This window comes from Stegodyphus dumicola, chromosome X2 (assembly GCF_044657685.1).
Source record: "Stegodyphus dumicola isolate Sdum_Otavi_A_Nest chromosome X2, ASM4465768v1".
Classification (NCBI taxonomy): Eukaryota; Metazoa; Arthropoda; class Arachnida; order Araneae; family Eresidae; genus Stegodyphus; species Stegodyphus dumicola.
The window spans coordinates 81,267,711-81,282,866 of NC_140781.1; the positions used below are offsets into that span (position 1 = coordinate 81,267,711).

At 33.2% G+C, this 15,156-nt stretch overlaps 1 protein-coding gene across 2 annotated transcripts in view; it reads left to right on the forward strand.

Moving 5' to 3' along the window:
- LOC118203550 (uncharacterized) overlaps positions 1 to 15,156 on the forward strand; it is a 390,320-nt gene that overhangs the window by 303,183 nt on the left and 71,981 nt on the right. For both annotated transcript variants that reach the window (XM_085808993.1, XM_085808994.1), the window contains exon 4: positions 2,726 to 2,859. In XM_085808993.1, coding sequence (XP_085665119.1) covers positions 2,726 to 2,859 — 134 coding nt within the window. The remainder of the gene's footprint in view (positions 1 to 2,725; positions 2,860 to 15,156) is intronic.

Sequence of the window (15,156 nt, forward strand, 5' to 3'; positions counted from 1 at the left end):
TCACATGATAATTTGTATATATATATGTATATAATTTAAAATTTAATAATTTAAATTTTTAGTAAAAAGTAATAAAAATTTCAATAATTAAAGACAAATTAGGTATTTTATTGAAATATATTTTTATTTAATAAATATGTAGGATAATGTTTAAATTTTTAGTGAAAAGTTTAATTGTTATTTTAAATTTTATTAAAAACTTCTGAACAGTTTTTATTAAAAAGAATAATAACAATAGTGTGCCTGGGAATAAATTGTTTCTTATCATACCGAAACTTTATGTATGACAATACTAGATGTTAAAATATTAAATTTATAAAATTAAATTTGGCTGAATAAAATCTTAGACTGACGCCAAACGTCTCCTCATATTTTCTAAAATTAACATACAGCGTTTTTCAAAGTGGTTACTTGAAAGTAATACTATATTCTTCTAGGATCGTCGACGTCGCTAGAGCTGTTTTAGATTAGTTTGGTAATTTTCTGCACTAACTTTTGGACAAGACACCAAAAACAGTCCTTCTTGATGATTAAATGCCTAATGTATCCATAAGAAGAAATTTTTCTGCATATCTCACAAGTCATTTTTAAACACCTGACAGCATTCTGAGGCAATATTTTTAGTATATTTAAAAGAATATTTATTCTAATATATATCAGACCCGTTTAATAATCATTTATATAAATCTGAGTTGCAAAAACTTGCGTTTGGCACAGTGTCACGAATATGGATTGGTAATAAGCCAATTTTAAGTGACTTAACATTCAGCTATGCTTCGAATCATTATGATCAGTCAATGAAGCCAGAAATATAATTATTATTGCAAAATGTTGTTTACAAAATGCATTCATTACACATTAATTTAGTAATTCTTCCAAAAAAAAAGATTTAAAAAATGAGCTCAGAGTCAAATAAATTTAATTTTAATTCTGAAGTTGAGAGATTAAGAATCCTCAAAGTACTTTTCTTCGAGCGAATCTTGACATAGCTTCCTTAAATCACGTAATCCAGCTAAAAATTTGAAGCGGAAAGACGAGCTCTAAATTTAACCTCCTTAGCTTTTTTAGATATACCTTTAATAAATAATTATTCTTACATAGATGCATTTCTGAAAAAACGCGTAGCCAGTAATCTAAGGAAATATTTATTGGGAAATAAGTTTTAGTTTCCTTAAAAGAATTGAGAAAATGCTTCAGAGCAACCACTAGGTTATGTAATGATTACTATCATACCATTCATGCAACTGACTTATATATAAGATTCTAAGAAATAATTGCATATAATGAGATCATAAAATATAATCTGATGTAATATTTATTTTAAAAAACTTTCAGTATTTTTGAAGCTGCTGAACATTAAAAGTTCGACATGGATTCGATTCCAGCGAGCGGTCTGGCTGCATGATGTTATCGTGTTTTTTTTTTTTTTTTTTTTTTTTTTTTTTTTTTTTTTTTTCATATGTGTAAAATGTATATGAGCCACTATCTCTTGGGAAATCCTCCGCGAAAGCATATCTTCTCTTTACTTTTAGAAGACCAAGGCCTTCGCTGTCCTGTATGCTTAAAATACTGAATATCCTGAAATTCCATTTGAGATCCACAATGATTTCTTCCCGCCATCATTAACGAGCAAAGAGGTTTGAAGGTTTCAAATTATATCATTTCTAGTTTCTAATAAAGGAGTTTCTATTAGTCCCTGAATGTATACTCTTTTGTAAAAGGGCTCTGCAGGTCAGACAAGGTCTTTTGTCAGACCAACAAGAAAGCGGTATGATGCTTAATCTGCCGTGAAAGTTGTTTATACAATAATAAGAATTTCTCATTAAAATGTTATACGTAATACATGCATTGTATTTTGTCATTTGAATTGCACTGTCATAAATATTATTCTCTAAATATTATTACTGATTACCCGATTTTTAACGACACTGTTCGCCTAAAAATTTCGAAATTACATTTTATTTTTCAAAACAATGAATTGTTAATTTATATTTTAGTTTTTAATCTGTGCTTTTCTGTTTTTTCAAATAACATTAATTTATAAAGATACAGCATTAAAAGTCTGAGAATCTTCAGAAAATTGTACCAATGTATGGAAATATGGATTACTATATTGTTTCTTTTCTTTTCTACACAAATAGATAACTGGATTTTACGCAAAACATTTTCGACAGTTTGTAATTTTTCATTTTATATATTTTGTACGCGAACTGTGTTAAAACTGTCTTGCTTGAAATGCAAGTAATATTTCTCAATTCCGTTCCAGTTCCTTCAATACCTCATATTCGAGATGAAGTAAATGAAAATAATTGACTAATGGAGCTTTGCTCCACTAAAAATAAGCAATCACAAAAGAATGCTTTTAGGTCAAGCTGTCTACAATAAACTGATAAAATGCATTTGGGTAGGGGGGAACTGCGCCTTAGGCTGTATCATACTTCAGGGAAAGGCTAAAAAACAGGACAGGACGATCTCGGCCGTTCGAGTTGCTGTTGGTCGTTTGAATGATGGACCGTATTGGGCGTTTTAGTTGTGAAAAGTTTAAGAAAGTTCCCCTTGCGTGCTTTACCACGATCAAATAAAATAACCAAACCAAAACAATGGTGTATTCTTAAACATATGAAAAGTCATTCCACAAAATTGTGCATAAATATGTTAAAATTTTTATTCTAAATATGAAAGTAATTTTTTATTGCCATTAATTAATTTTCTCTTCTTTGTGCAGTTTTGCCGAAGGAGCCTCCTGTGATAGAAGGTGCAGATTCAATGTATGAAGTAGGAGATAAAGTCAATGTCACTTGCAGCTCTGGCCCTTCCAAACCTGCGGCGACGCTAAGTTGGTTTATCAATGGAGTTCAGGTAATTCTTCTCTTGCATTTGAGACACCAGATTATTAAAAATTAAAATTAAATAAAGTTAAGTAAATTTTTTCCTATTTAGTGTATAATTAAGACAGAGAAACGTATCAAACGCTTGCGTATTTATTTCTAATGACCCCACTTTGTGTAAACATGAAGGCTTTATCGTGAAATGGCGGCATTTTTTATTATGGTGATAAATTATTTGAGTGAATTCAGTATAAAAATGTAATTTGCTTAAAAACTGAAAATAACTGAAAATTGTTACTTTTGGGGAGAAGGGGTTTTATGGAAAATAAAATATTTTAGCTGTTAACAGTTCATTTTAGGCAAATAATAAATAAATAAAGTAGAAATAGTAAATATATGTAAAAGAATCTAGAGATGGTCAAAATGCTGTATAATGGAATCAGCTCAGAACCATTCATTCAACGAACTGAAACGACTCTTTTTTGTTTTTTAATCACCACTCACTAATAATAGCTTTGATGAAAAGGATGGGGAACGAATAGCGATAATGGAGTGAAGATCTTAAAGAATCGAACGAGCAGCTGGGATCGGGAACGGTTAACAAGGCGAGAGCGAAGAGTGAAAAGAATCGAACGAGCAGTGGGACTGGAAAAATCGACTTAATCAAATGCTAGCTCCCTCAACTGATTTCTCCAAACTGTAATTTTCATATCCCCTAGTCTCTTTTCTACATAACTAAAAATGAAATTTTTGAATGTAATGTTTACAGAATGTTGGGAAATGTTAAGAATTAAACTCACTTTTAACATATGAAGATAATCATTTTTTTTATTTCTTTAAAAGGGAACTGAACTTTGTTGCACGCTTCTAACAAAAACTCTCGGTGGATGAATTCCTAAACAGCCACAGATTTCTTTTTTTTTTTTTTCCAGAATCAGGCTTTCACTTGCTCAATCGGTTCTTTAAATCAGTTCGTGAACAAATATCATATATCTAAAGAAATCATGACTCGTAGTATTTTACATTTAACTCTACTATGAATATTGTTTTTAACTGTGAACTCTGTTCTTTAATTCATTCATAATATTGTTGGTAGAGTATTTCCTTCCTTTATTTTAAAATTAACAAATATTTGACAGCTGATAAACCACTCTCATTCTTCTAAAATGTCAATATATTATTAATTAACTCAAATTCAAATGTACATTTGCAATTAGTATTTGACAGTCATAAAGAAAGCAAAATCCATAAAATGTCAAATATGTTTTCATTGGAATAACTTAATTCAGAGAAATATACAAAAATTTCTCTCTATCATTTAGCAACCGAATAGGCTTCAAGATTCTACTCCTGATTTTAAGTTAAAGGAAACGAATTGCTTAGAACATTATACCTACTTCACCATTGTTATCAGTATCATTTATATTAACATACTTTCAAATAACGCGATTCTGTTTTTAAGAAATAACTAATGACAAATTTTCAAGTAAAGTTGTAGAGACATTAGTTTTTTTTTTTTTTTTTTTTTTTTTTTTTTTTTTTTTTGAGGCAGGCAAGATGAAGAATAAGCAACCGCCTTCGCCGGGAATCGAACCACGGACCTCTAGAATACCGGCTCAGCATGCAGAACCACTACACCACGAAAGCACGCTAGGAAAATGGGAGAAAAACCTTATAAAGTCAGTTTTTAGTCCAACCGGTTAAGATATAAATTTATATGTATATTAATAATAAAATAATGGTTATTAATTGTTTTGTCGGTTTTTTTTATTCTGCAAGTTTGTTATTGACATCGGGATAATATTTTACAGTGCGTTTTTTAAATTTAATTTTATAAATCTTTTGAAAAATCAATAATATACTATATGGGATCATTTCTTCAATTTGTTTAAAGCTACTAAGGAAAGCTAAATGTTGATTATGCTAGAGAAAAGAATTTCAAAACTTCGATGATTTCAAAGGAAAACAGCTGCAACTTTTGGGCTATTATTCTACAGAATTAAAGAGCAGTTTCAGTACTTCGAACAGACTTAAAAGTCTGATTAATGGAAGCAAGATCGCCCGCCTTATTTTGATACAAACGAATATATCCTGGTATTGAAAATTAAGAGAATTTTTAGATTACGTAAATTATCTCCAGAACTGATAGACAGAGTTTAATGAAAATTACATGCATGCAATTAAATACGCTACTACGGCGTTTAGAATCATAATCTCTAGTGCAAGAGAAAACATAGTATAAGTATCAAAGAAAAACAACACTTTATTTGAAATTAAAAAAACTGCTCAGCTTATCTTCTTACTAATTTCATCGTATTAAACATCATTCAAAGCATCTATTCATTTCCCTTGCAAGTTTTCTTCAAATTTTTTAGCATTTTTCTCTTTTAAAGACTTTATTTCTTCTGTCACCGGATTGATACAAAGTTCTTGTTCTCATTTTGGCAAGCGTGAAATATCTCCAAAGCTTTCTGGATTTCTATTTCTGGATATTACTAATGCTTTGTAGTGAAATGTATCCGGCGGAACATATATGTAAAAGAATGTATAGTAGTCGTTCTAATACAAACTCTTCTTTACACATTTTTTCTTTATATTTAATTAAGTCTTCAGTTGCTGTTGAACCTTATGTCTCATCATTGCCAAGAGATGTTTCTTCCTTACTTTCTTTACCAACTTGTAAAATACTGAAATGAATTAATTCTGAATCTTCAGTACTGCATTGTACATGTTTATCATATGTGAGCACTTTTTTTAACTCTTATTTAAAACAGTAGTAAGAACTTCTGTGCTGACTATTCTTTTCCTTCCATCTGTACAAATCCTAAGCCTTTTATTTCAAAAACACCGTATCCTACTGAAAATCCCTATTTTCATAAAATTTCCGCCTGTTGTTCACGTAAAAATTTGCTTTGCAGCCAAATACTCGTGTGTGACTTAATTTCGGTTTCCTACCGTTCCATATTTCATACGGTAAGGTTTTCTGTAACTTTAAGCCCCATTTCCATTAACGTGGTATGAACGCTTTGCGTCCAATCAGTGACTGATTGACACCTGTGATGATGTGCTCCAACAGACATCTATGATGGGGTGACGAAAGACTACCTCATGGAGTTGAACCATGTTTAGCTTCTCTCCTATGTTTGCGGAAGAATTGGAGTCAAGTGGTAAAAACAGGAGCAACCAGACGGCGTCAACAAAAATTAATGGCAACAGAAGCAGCGAAGCATCGCGAGAAAAAACTATTTTACTAAAAAATACTTGCTTCTGAATTTCAAAATTATTGACAAGAAATTTGCATATTGAAAAATGCAACAAATGACTGAATTTAGTTTTAAAAAAAAGATAATTACATCTACAGTGCTAGTTCGCATAGAGCAGCGATCAGTGTTAAGAAATTCAGGTGTAAAAAATACAGTTCAAGTCCATGAATTAGCACCATTTTCCCTGACAATTAAGGTAAGGTTGCTACCGACGGGCCGGTTCCTTCGTTAAGCCACCTCCATTATTTTCTGGTTATTGACAGTAGGCGCTACCTGTTGACTGTTTGGTATACTACATGAAGCTTGAAAACCGGTATCTTAACTGAGAAAAGATCCACCCTCAAACAAAATTCCTTTACATGAATATAAGACTTGTACTTTTCTTCTAATTCATCAATGTAAAGAAAATACAGATATCAGTGAGACTTTCATAGTGTTTTAGTTGTTACTGATAACATTTGAAACTGTTAAATCAGCGTTATTTGGCTATATTAACAATGGTTGTTTACTTTGCTATAAGTAAAATCAGGGACCTATTACATACCGACTGCTAGTAGCTTTCAATGAGCCAGCCTGCGTTGCTATGAATTGGCTGGTGGTCCAACAATGGAAACCATATCGAGGCTAATATTTTGTAACCTTCTCAAATTGAAGAACGAAATGTCACTATATCTGATTTAGTAAAATGTTCTCATGCGTAATTAAATCTATAATTAGATAATGATTTCATTTTCTTTGCTATAAAAATAATTATAAGCTATTAATCTAATTTTAATCTAAACCGAAGTATCCTTAATTTGTGTGTAAAATGAATATTTTATTATAATTATCCTAATGATTTTCATTACTTCTTGCGTAATTTATGCCTATTTATAGTTTTAATATTGTATATGTGCAATAAATAGATTAAGTAATATTAAGGAACAAGTTTCTAAGCCAGAGACGGAGAAAAGGAAAATTAGAAGTTGTCACCCAGTTCCATATAGCAAGATTGTTTGGGAAAGCATGTGGACAAGCAGACACAGTAGGGACAACAATGAATGGTTTTTCTAAAACAGGAGTTTGGTCAATGAACAGAGCTGTATATCAAGACTCTCATTTTGTTGCAGCAGTGCAGTTTGAGACAAATGATGTTCCTGTTGCAGAAGTTCCTGACACAAGCCTAACTGCTTCTACCAGTGGACTGTCACATGACATGCAGTCTCCAGAGCAAAAAGTCTGTTTCAACTACCAGTGGAACAGAATCAGAACCGCTTCCAGCTGATGGATCAATTAGTGCTGTCAAAAGTTAAAGCGTCTTTGGGAGAAATCTCTCCGATTCCATCTAAATTCTCAGTTGGAAAGAGATCAAACAAAGCTCAACAATACTGGTAACAAATAGGCCATAGAAGCAGATTCTGGAAGAGACTTAAAAATAAACAAAAGGAAGAAGAGGCACTGCTGTGTAAAGACGACTCAAAACTTTGGGCCCCGAGAAGACAGTAAAGGCTAAACTTTAATTGCCTTCAGTAAATAGGCCTATCAATTCCAGTGAGGATTCGTGGCTTTGTGCTATCTGTTGTGATGACTTCAAGGAAGATATGATTCAATGTCTATCGTGTATAGTGTAGTGTCTATCGTGTATACTTAGGAGAAGCGGTACTGGTGTCAGAATGGGGATCAAAATGCATTATTGCGGAAAATCCAACTGAACTCATCAATAACGAATAATTGATGTAGTAATTTGTATAAGAATTACAGCCTATTATTAATAATAGGTTTACTAATTATTTTATGCTATTTTAAATCTTTCAAATTATGGTACTAGCATAGTTACATTTTATAGTACTAGCCTAACTAGAAATTACCTTCAAATTCTTATTTTCATTAAATTGTTTCTAATAAATGAAATTCAATGTTATTCGCAGATTCTCACTTTAGAACTATTTTATGATTATAAAGCCTAAACTGAAATCCTAATTCTTTGTGAATAATGCGAAACTATGAATACTTTTCAATATATTTTCAGTGGCCTGTTGTTTTCTAACCAGCATTTTATATTTACGAATCATACTCAAAATAGTTTTAAACATTTTATTGCCTTGTATTAAGATGATACTGTATTAAATAGTAAATAGCTAAATGTCCATTCTTAGCAACTCCCCGGGTCAATGAAGGCGACCGGTTTCTTTCATTGAACCAGTGATACCTATTTTTGTTTTTCTAATATTTACACAACAAGAATTCTATGCAAAGCTAAGTGCGTAGATAGATATTGAAACCTATATAAAATATCCATAATGAAGAATAAATGGGGAAGTGGCAGATTTTATGTATCCATTTTTGTCTGAATTGACATTTGGGCCACAAATAAATTTAGCCCATTAATCGTGCCTGTTCCAGAAGGTAACATTTACGTTTTCTACACCATTTTGTTAAGATGAGAAGCAACAAGCAACAACTATCTAGTTGACTGAGGTGAAGAAGCAAAGTACTATGCGTTCAGAAAGAAATCGTAATTACATGTAGATTAGTTTCAGTTTCAATACATTTTCATTAGATAATTAATCATGCTTTAAAATTATTATCGACTGTTGGAGCTTTAGTTCCATTTGCATCACCTGCGTTATCTAAAAGTCATATGATATGGCTTAACCTAAAATTGACGCAGTCCAGAAAAGTTATTATAAGAAATTACTATTTAAAAAAAAAAGAGGAGAAATACTCAAATTAAAATGAAGAGTTAAGAAGCTTTTGCCAATTAAAATTAGAAGTTTGTTTTTATATTTCTTGTTATACGTTTCCATTTTACTTTTATGCGATTGTACATTCAATTCGCCTATATAAGGTGTTTCATAGATCATGGGTCAAACTTGGAGGGGTGGTGGAGCGTACTAAAACATGCATTTTTTGTATAGGAGGAATGTAGGGTCTAAAGTGACGGGTTAAGGCAGGAACGCAAAAAAAACGACACGAGAGGAAAATGTCTTTATGTACAAAATCAACGCAAAGTGCTCCTTTGCAGCAATACAGTAATCACAATAAATGTTCAAAAAAGGGAACAGTAATAGGAACTACAGCTGTGATTAGCTGGCAATGCAGCGGTAGAGGGCGGTAGTGAGCCGGACAAACCACGATCTGATGCATCAGAAGATCATTTGCAGCTCTGATATCGAGCGTGGGTGAGTTTACGCACAGGGAAAAAGCTCACGTGCATCTCATGTATGGTGCTGCTAATGGGAACGGCAGAGCAGCGCTACGGTTGTAGCAGGAACGGTATCCGAACAGGCGTATGCCGAACATGGACCTTATAAGAAGTAGACTAACCCAAATGGGTTTTCTCCCTCGTCTGAGGCGTTCTCAGCTGTCACCTTGATCACATCCGGAGGAGTAGGGACGACTTGCAGAAATTTAACAGTGGTTGCCCACTGCAGCGTGTATAATTATCAAGAAAAAGATGGTTGTAGCGCCTCATTTCACAAATTAGAATTTCTACATATTTTTATTTTTGAAACTGAGATTGATTTTTAAAAATTTAGCATATTTATTAAGCATAATTAACGTTCCAAATAATTATAAAGCTATTGCATGCTTTCAGAGCTGAATATTTGTTTAGCTTTTCCTATGCTGTAAGGAAATTTGTAACTATTCTTTTAGAAAATAATATTTTAAATCTGAACTAATAGAAAATTTCAAACAAGGAATTTTCTGTTGCAATTTTTATGCTTTTTATTGGTGTAAATAAGTAAAAAATACTAAAATATTTAAAAACGAATTTTTGAAAGTTTTGTTTAAAATTCTAAATTGTGCTGCTTTTTAAAATTATAGATGAGTATTATAGCACAATTTCTATAAAGGAATTTTATTTCAATTATATTTCATAATACATCATAGTGATAAACACTTTTGACTCCTTAAAAGTTTTATACATTTAATTCTAATATTAAAATTGTATTTAACCGTAATAATTAATTTTGCTTGTATTTTATAGTGATTATTTTTTTTAATTTATTTTTAGTTCTGCATAAGATTTTTTTATTTACTGTTAATTTAATTTATTAGTCTAAAGGGGCGGTAGCTTAGAAAGGCTGTTAGTTTCGAAGCGGCATTTTGCGCTGTTTTACTGTAAATGTCCGTGTCTCCTTGCAAATTGTTGTTACCAAATATTATCGCCCTGTATTATATGAATAGAAATTAAATAATGAAGAATCTGCATGAATACATGTGTGTTTCTCGCACTGTGATAAAAATGACGGTAGTTATCTAGAGTCATCAGATTTTGAATAATGTAATCCTCCACTCGAACATGGGCATCTGGATGGCCGAATTTCGAATTTGTTTTAATCTATTTCATATTTTGTAAAACTTTAACGAATTTTTGATTAACAAACTCAACGAGTTCAGAGCGAGCACTGTACGGAAAATAACAGTTTTATCTCCAGTGCGGAAATTCTAAAGATATGCTGTTTTCAAATGTATGTGAGTTACGGGCAAAAAACATGATATTCAATAACTATAGGTAACACACAAAACGTTAAAAAAAAAGGTTCCTTTTGGGCGTAATATAAAATCTGAGGGCTTCTAGATTTTATTTTACCTTTTTTCCCCCTTCATTACACTCAGAAAATTTTATGCTCCGAATTTAATACATTACTAAAATAAATATTCCACTTGTTAATAAGTTAATGATGATATAATCAAATAAATTATTGTTTACGTTAATAAGTTGTTTTATGTTAATAAAATATGTTAATAAGTTAATGATGATATAATCAAATAAATTATTGTTTCGTAATGTTATTATAGTTTTTGAAAAAGGCAATTATTAAATTAAATCAGATCTTGTTTAATTTTACCTTATTTATTTCAAAGCATCACGTACTATCAATCTTATTTAATTTTACGTTATTTGTAAGCAAAATTAAGTTCATAAATTTTTGCTTAGAGTTTTTACCGTTTTACCAAAGTAAAGATGTTTGTACAAGAATTTACGCTTGAAAAAAATGCGCGAAATGCAGTAAAAGTGCTTTAATGAGATATATTAAATCCTATTTGGAAAACACTGTGGCTTTCATAATCTCATCACTATACAACGTATCACATTTAATAATTAAAAAGAGTTATGTGATACAAACGCCATAGGTTTCAGTGTTAAAGTAAAGCAGATAGTCCCTACTCTTTTTTGCCGTCATGTCAGTGACGTGCGCCCCACCCACTGGGTTAGTCTATCTCTTATAAGGTCCATGATGCCGAAGCACACAATGTTCGAGAGGTTGCATCGGTCTCTGTGTGAAAACGGGTCATTTGAAGCCACTCTGACACTAGGAGTGGAAGAAGAAGTGCATGACAACCTCGCATTGAAGAATCCATCTTGAACATTGTGCATGAATTACGTCAGACAAGTACAAGAGCTATTGGACGTCGTCTGCAGCTGAGTAACTCCGCCGTTTGGAGAGTATTGCATGAAAATGGTTTGCACCCATACCATTTGCAGAGAGTCCAAGCCTTGCAAGAGACAGATTACCCTCTTCGAGTTCATTTCTGTCATCGGTTCTTGCAGCAGTGTGCGGCGCAGGCTGATTTCCCATCGGATGTGCTATTTACGGGCGAGGCAACTTTCTCACAGGACGGCATCTTCAATAGTCACAACATGCACGTGTGGGCAATTCATAATCCACACGGCACACGTCCACATGCATTTCAAACTCACTTCTCCGTAAATGTGTGGGCGGGTATTGTTAACGACTACCTCATAGGCCCATACCTCTTACCTGCACGTACAAATGGCATACGTTATCATATTTGTCTGAAAGAGGTGCTACCGGAATTGCTGCAGGATGTTCCGGCTGTCGTTCTTGATCGCATGTGGTTCCAGCATGATGGTACACCAGCCCATTAACCACGCGCGAGTCCGCAATTACTTTGATGGGACATTCCCGGCCCGATGGATTGGCCGTGGTGGACCCGTTCAATGGCCACCCCGTTCGCCAGATTTATCCAGCTTGGATTTTTTTTATGGGCCCATCTGAAGTGCATCATTGACGAGACTTCCGTTGACTCACTGGTGGACCTCGTTGCACGACTATCCATTGCGGCTGCAAGAGTTCGCGAAATGCCTGTCGTTTCTCAAAATGTTCGTCAATCCCTTCTGCGACGTTACCAAGCATATATTACTGCTGGTGGTCGTAATTTTGAACATTTATTATGAATACTGTATTGCTACAAAGAAGCACTTTGCGTTTATTTTGTACATAAACACATTTTCCTCTCGTGTCTTTTTTTTTTTTTTTCCCGTTCCTGTCTTAACCGTCACTTTAGACCCTACATTCCTATAAAAAAATGCATGTTTTAGTACGTTCCACCACCCCTCTAAGTTTGTCTCATGATCTATGAAACACCTTGTATACGCAGCTTTTCGGCTAATTTCTATACACTTTTAATATATTCTTGCATTTAAACTTTTTATTATGTCTAATACAACATAATTTTTTAAGAAGAAACAATTTGGTTATGAAATTTACGCGTTTTTGAACTGATATTAATTTTTTCCATACTTTTTTTGGCAGATCTACTATGTAATTGGAGGTTTTGCTTTCGGTCGTCCATACCCAAATATCATGAATTGTTTCAGGCTTTATTCAAACAGCATACCATCTCATCTTCCTTTTACTAGAAAGTTGTTTGATTTTTACTTCCATAAGGAATAAGTTTCATCCATTTATCTTTCAAATCAAATTGACTCTTTTAGAACAAATATTATCAATATTCCTTTTAAATTTTACAACTAGTAACTTCAGATTATAAGGACTTTTTAATACTTTTTGCTCATGAAGATCTAATCCAATACACTTTCTTTAAGACTTTCAAATTTTTAGGAACACTTTCATGAGAAGATTTGTTTAACTTCAATCATTGATATGCTTGCATTTTAACGGACTATTAAGTATCTGAGGATCGTAACGCAGTTAAAAAAAAAAAAAGCAAAAACTGCAAATAAAAGCACCTTTTTACTTAGCAGTGAGTAAACTTCTCAACTTGACTATGAAAAACAAAGTTGGAAATTTCAGAAACAGTAAAAATAATTAGTAACACTTACGTATAGCAGCATAGCACTATCCTGTTAGGTGTACTGCAAACCCTCGTTAACATGAATCTCAAGGTACCGTAAAATAAAGACTTCGTATTAAGTGGGGACTCAAATTTTAATTCTGGAATAATTTTTCTACAGCATTTATATTAATATATAGCTACATAGGTATTAGGATATATGTATGTCGTAACAGAAAATACTACAGTACTACATCAATTACTGTATTGTAGCTTTAAAAAAATGCATTTACAGATAACTTTTGCTGAAAATTCCTGTATATTACGCTATCGCAGATGAGAACGAAAATATCTGGCAACTTCAGGGCTAAGTGTACTCATAGCTTTCGTAAAACTAGCGATCAATTCGGATGATGCAGCAAAATGTTCTACAGTGTCCAAGGTATGTAACATTCTTTGGCGGGTATGCAGAATAATATTGTCCTCCTCACATTCTTCTCATGACATTTCCTGCATCTCAGACACAACTGTTTGTACATCAAATTCCACTGCAGCAAACACCGCAACATCACTATCTGCATTAACAAACTTCTCAGAACTAACACCAGGGTTGCACCAAGGTATGTAACATTCTCTGGCGGGTATGCAGAATAATATTGTCCTCCTCACATTCTTCTCATGACATTTCCTGCACCTCAGACACAACTGTTTGTACATCAAATTCCACTGCAGCAAACACCGCAACATCACTATCTGCATCAACAAACTTCTCAGAACTAACACCAGGGTTTTCAACGTCTTGTAGAATATTCCATTCGTCAGGTTAAGCGGTTTGTTGCTATTATCTAACTCACCAACAGGATTAGCGTCTTTATGTCTCCAGGCTGTATTGAAACAGTTCTGTATATGTTGTGAGGACACAGATTTCGGACGCTTTTATTGCATAAAGCATACTCCAGGCTGGCGTTTCCGTCTCCCTTTTAGTAGTGCGAATTGTAGCTTTCACAAGTCGCTTGCAATAAGACGTCCTTAAGCTGCAATAATGCTAACAATTTGCTGCATTTGGAAAGGACAATAAACTTTTACATTGGTTAAATTCTGATCAAGTATAGTATGTCATCTGTCCAGTGTGACAAGAATATGCCTATTCTGAGCCATCATTGGTCTATTAAAATAAAGAATTCAGTTACGAAATGATGAGCTGTCGATCCATGCTTCCTTATGGTGAGAGTAGATGCAAGGTATCGTACCATTTATGTTTTTGAAACAACATGGTCTCTCGGACCTAACGGTCCCCAAGGACAGTGTTTGTCACTGCTATCTGCATTACATTCAGGCACAAAAGTTAAGCATTGTTTATTGCGTGCTCCAGCATGGCATTTCTCACCTTTTATCCTGAGGATAAGACTTGTGAAAAGTTTCTAAAAAAGTCCAGTTTCATCCATACTATAGACATCACACGAGGCATACTTTTCCTTGACTTAGTCAAATTCATGCAACCGGTTGTTTGCTCCTTCTTAGTAACTTTATTTGCTTCATCACAAATCACTAATGATGAAATTGAGGGTCTCTTTCTGAAGCGGTACAGCCAAACAATGGAATAATTGAAATCTTGAATGTCTAATAATTTTTGCAATATCGTTTGCTTTTGATTGAATTAAAGGCCCACTTAAAGGTACATTAGGAGCGCACATATGATTGAACCATTGTAGAAGTAAAGTTTCCACAGCTTTCTACTTAGCACTGCGAAGTCGCTTAGATTTGTTCCTGGAACCCGATGCAGCAGTATTAAGAATTTTCCACCGATTTTTAAGCATTGGATATAAGATAGATCTAGCAATTCCATTTCTTTGCAGTACACCACGGTATACTCTTCCGCTAGTATTTTATATTCTGTCTGCAGGTCTGTGCATGTCTTCTTTGTCCTAGTCATGAATTACTTGCTTGCAATTTAACGTTAGTTGTTTAGTCCTGAAAGCTATCAGAGTGCCATATAAAGGTCTATCGAACATTGCTGCTGGAACTTTCAGAGAATAAAT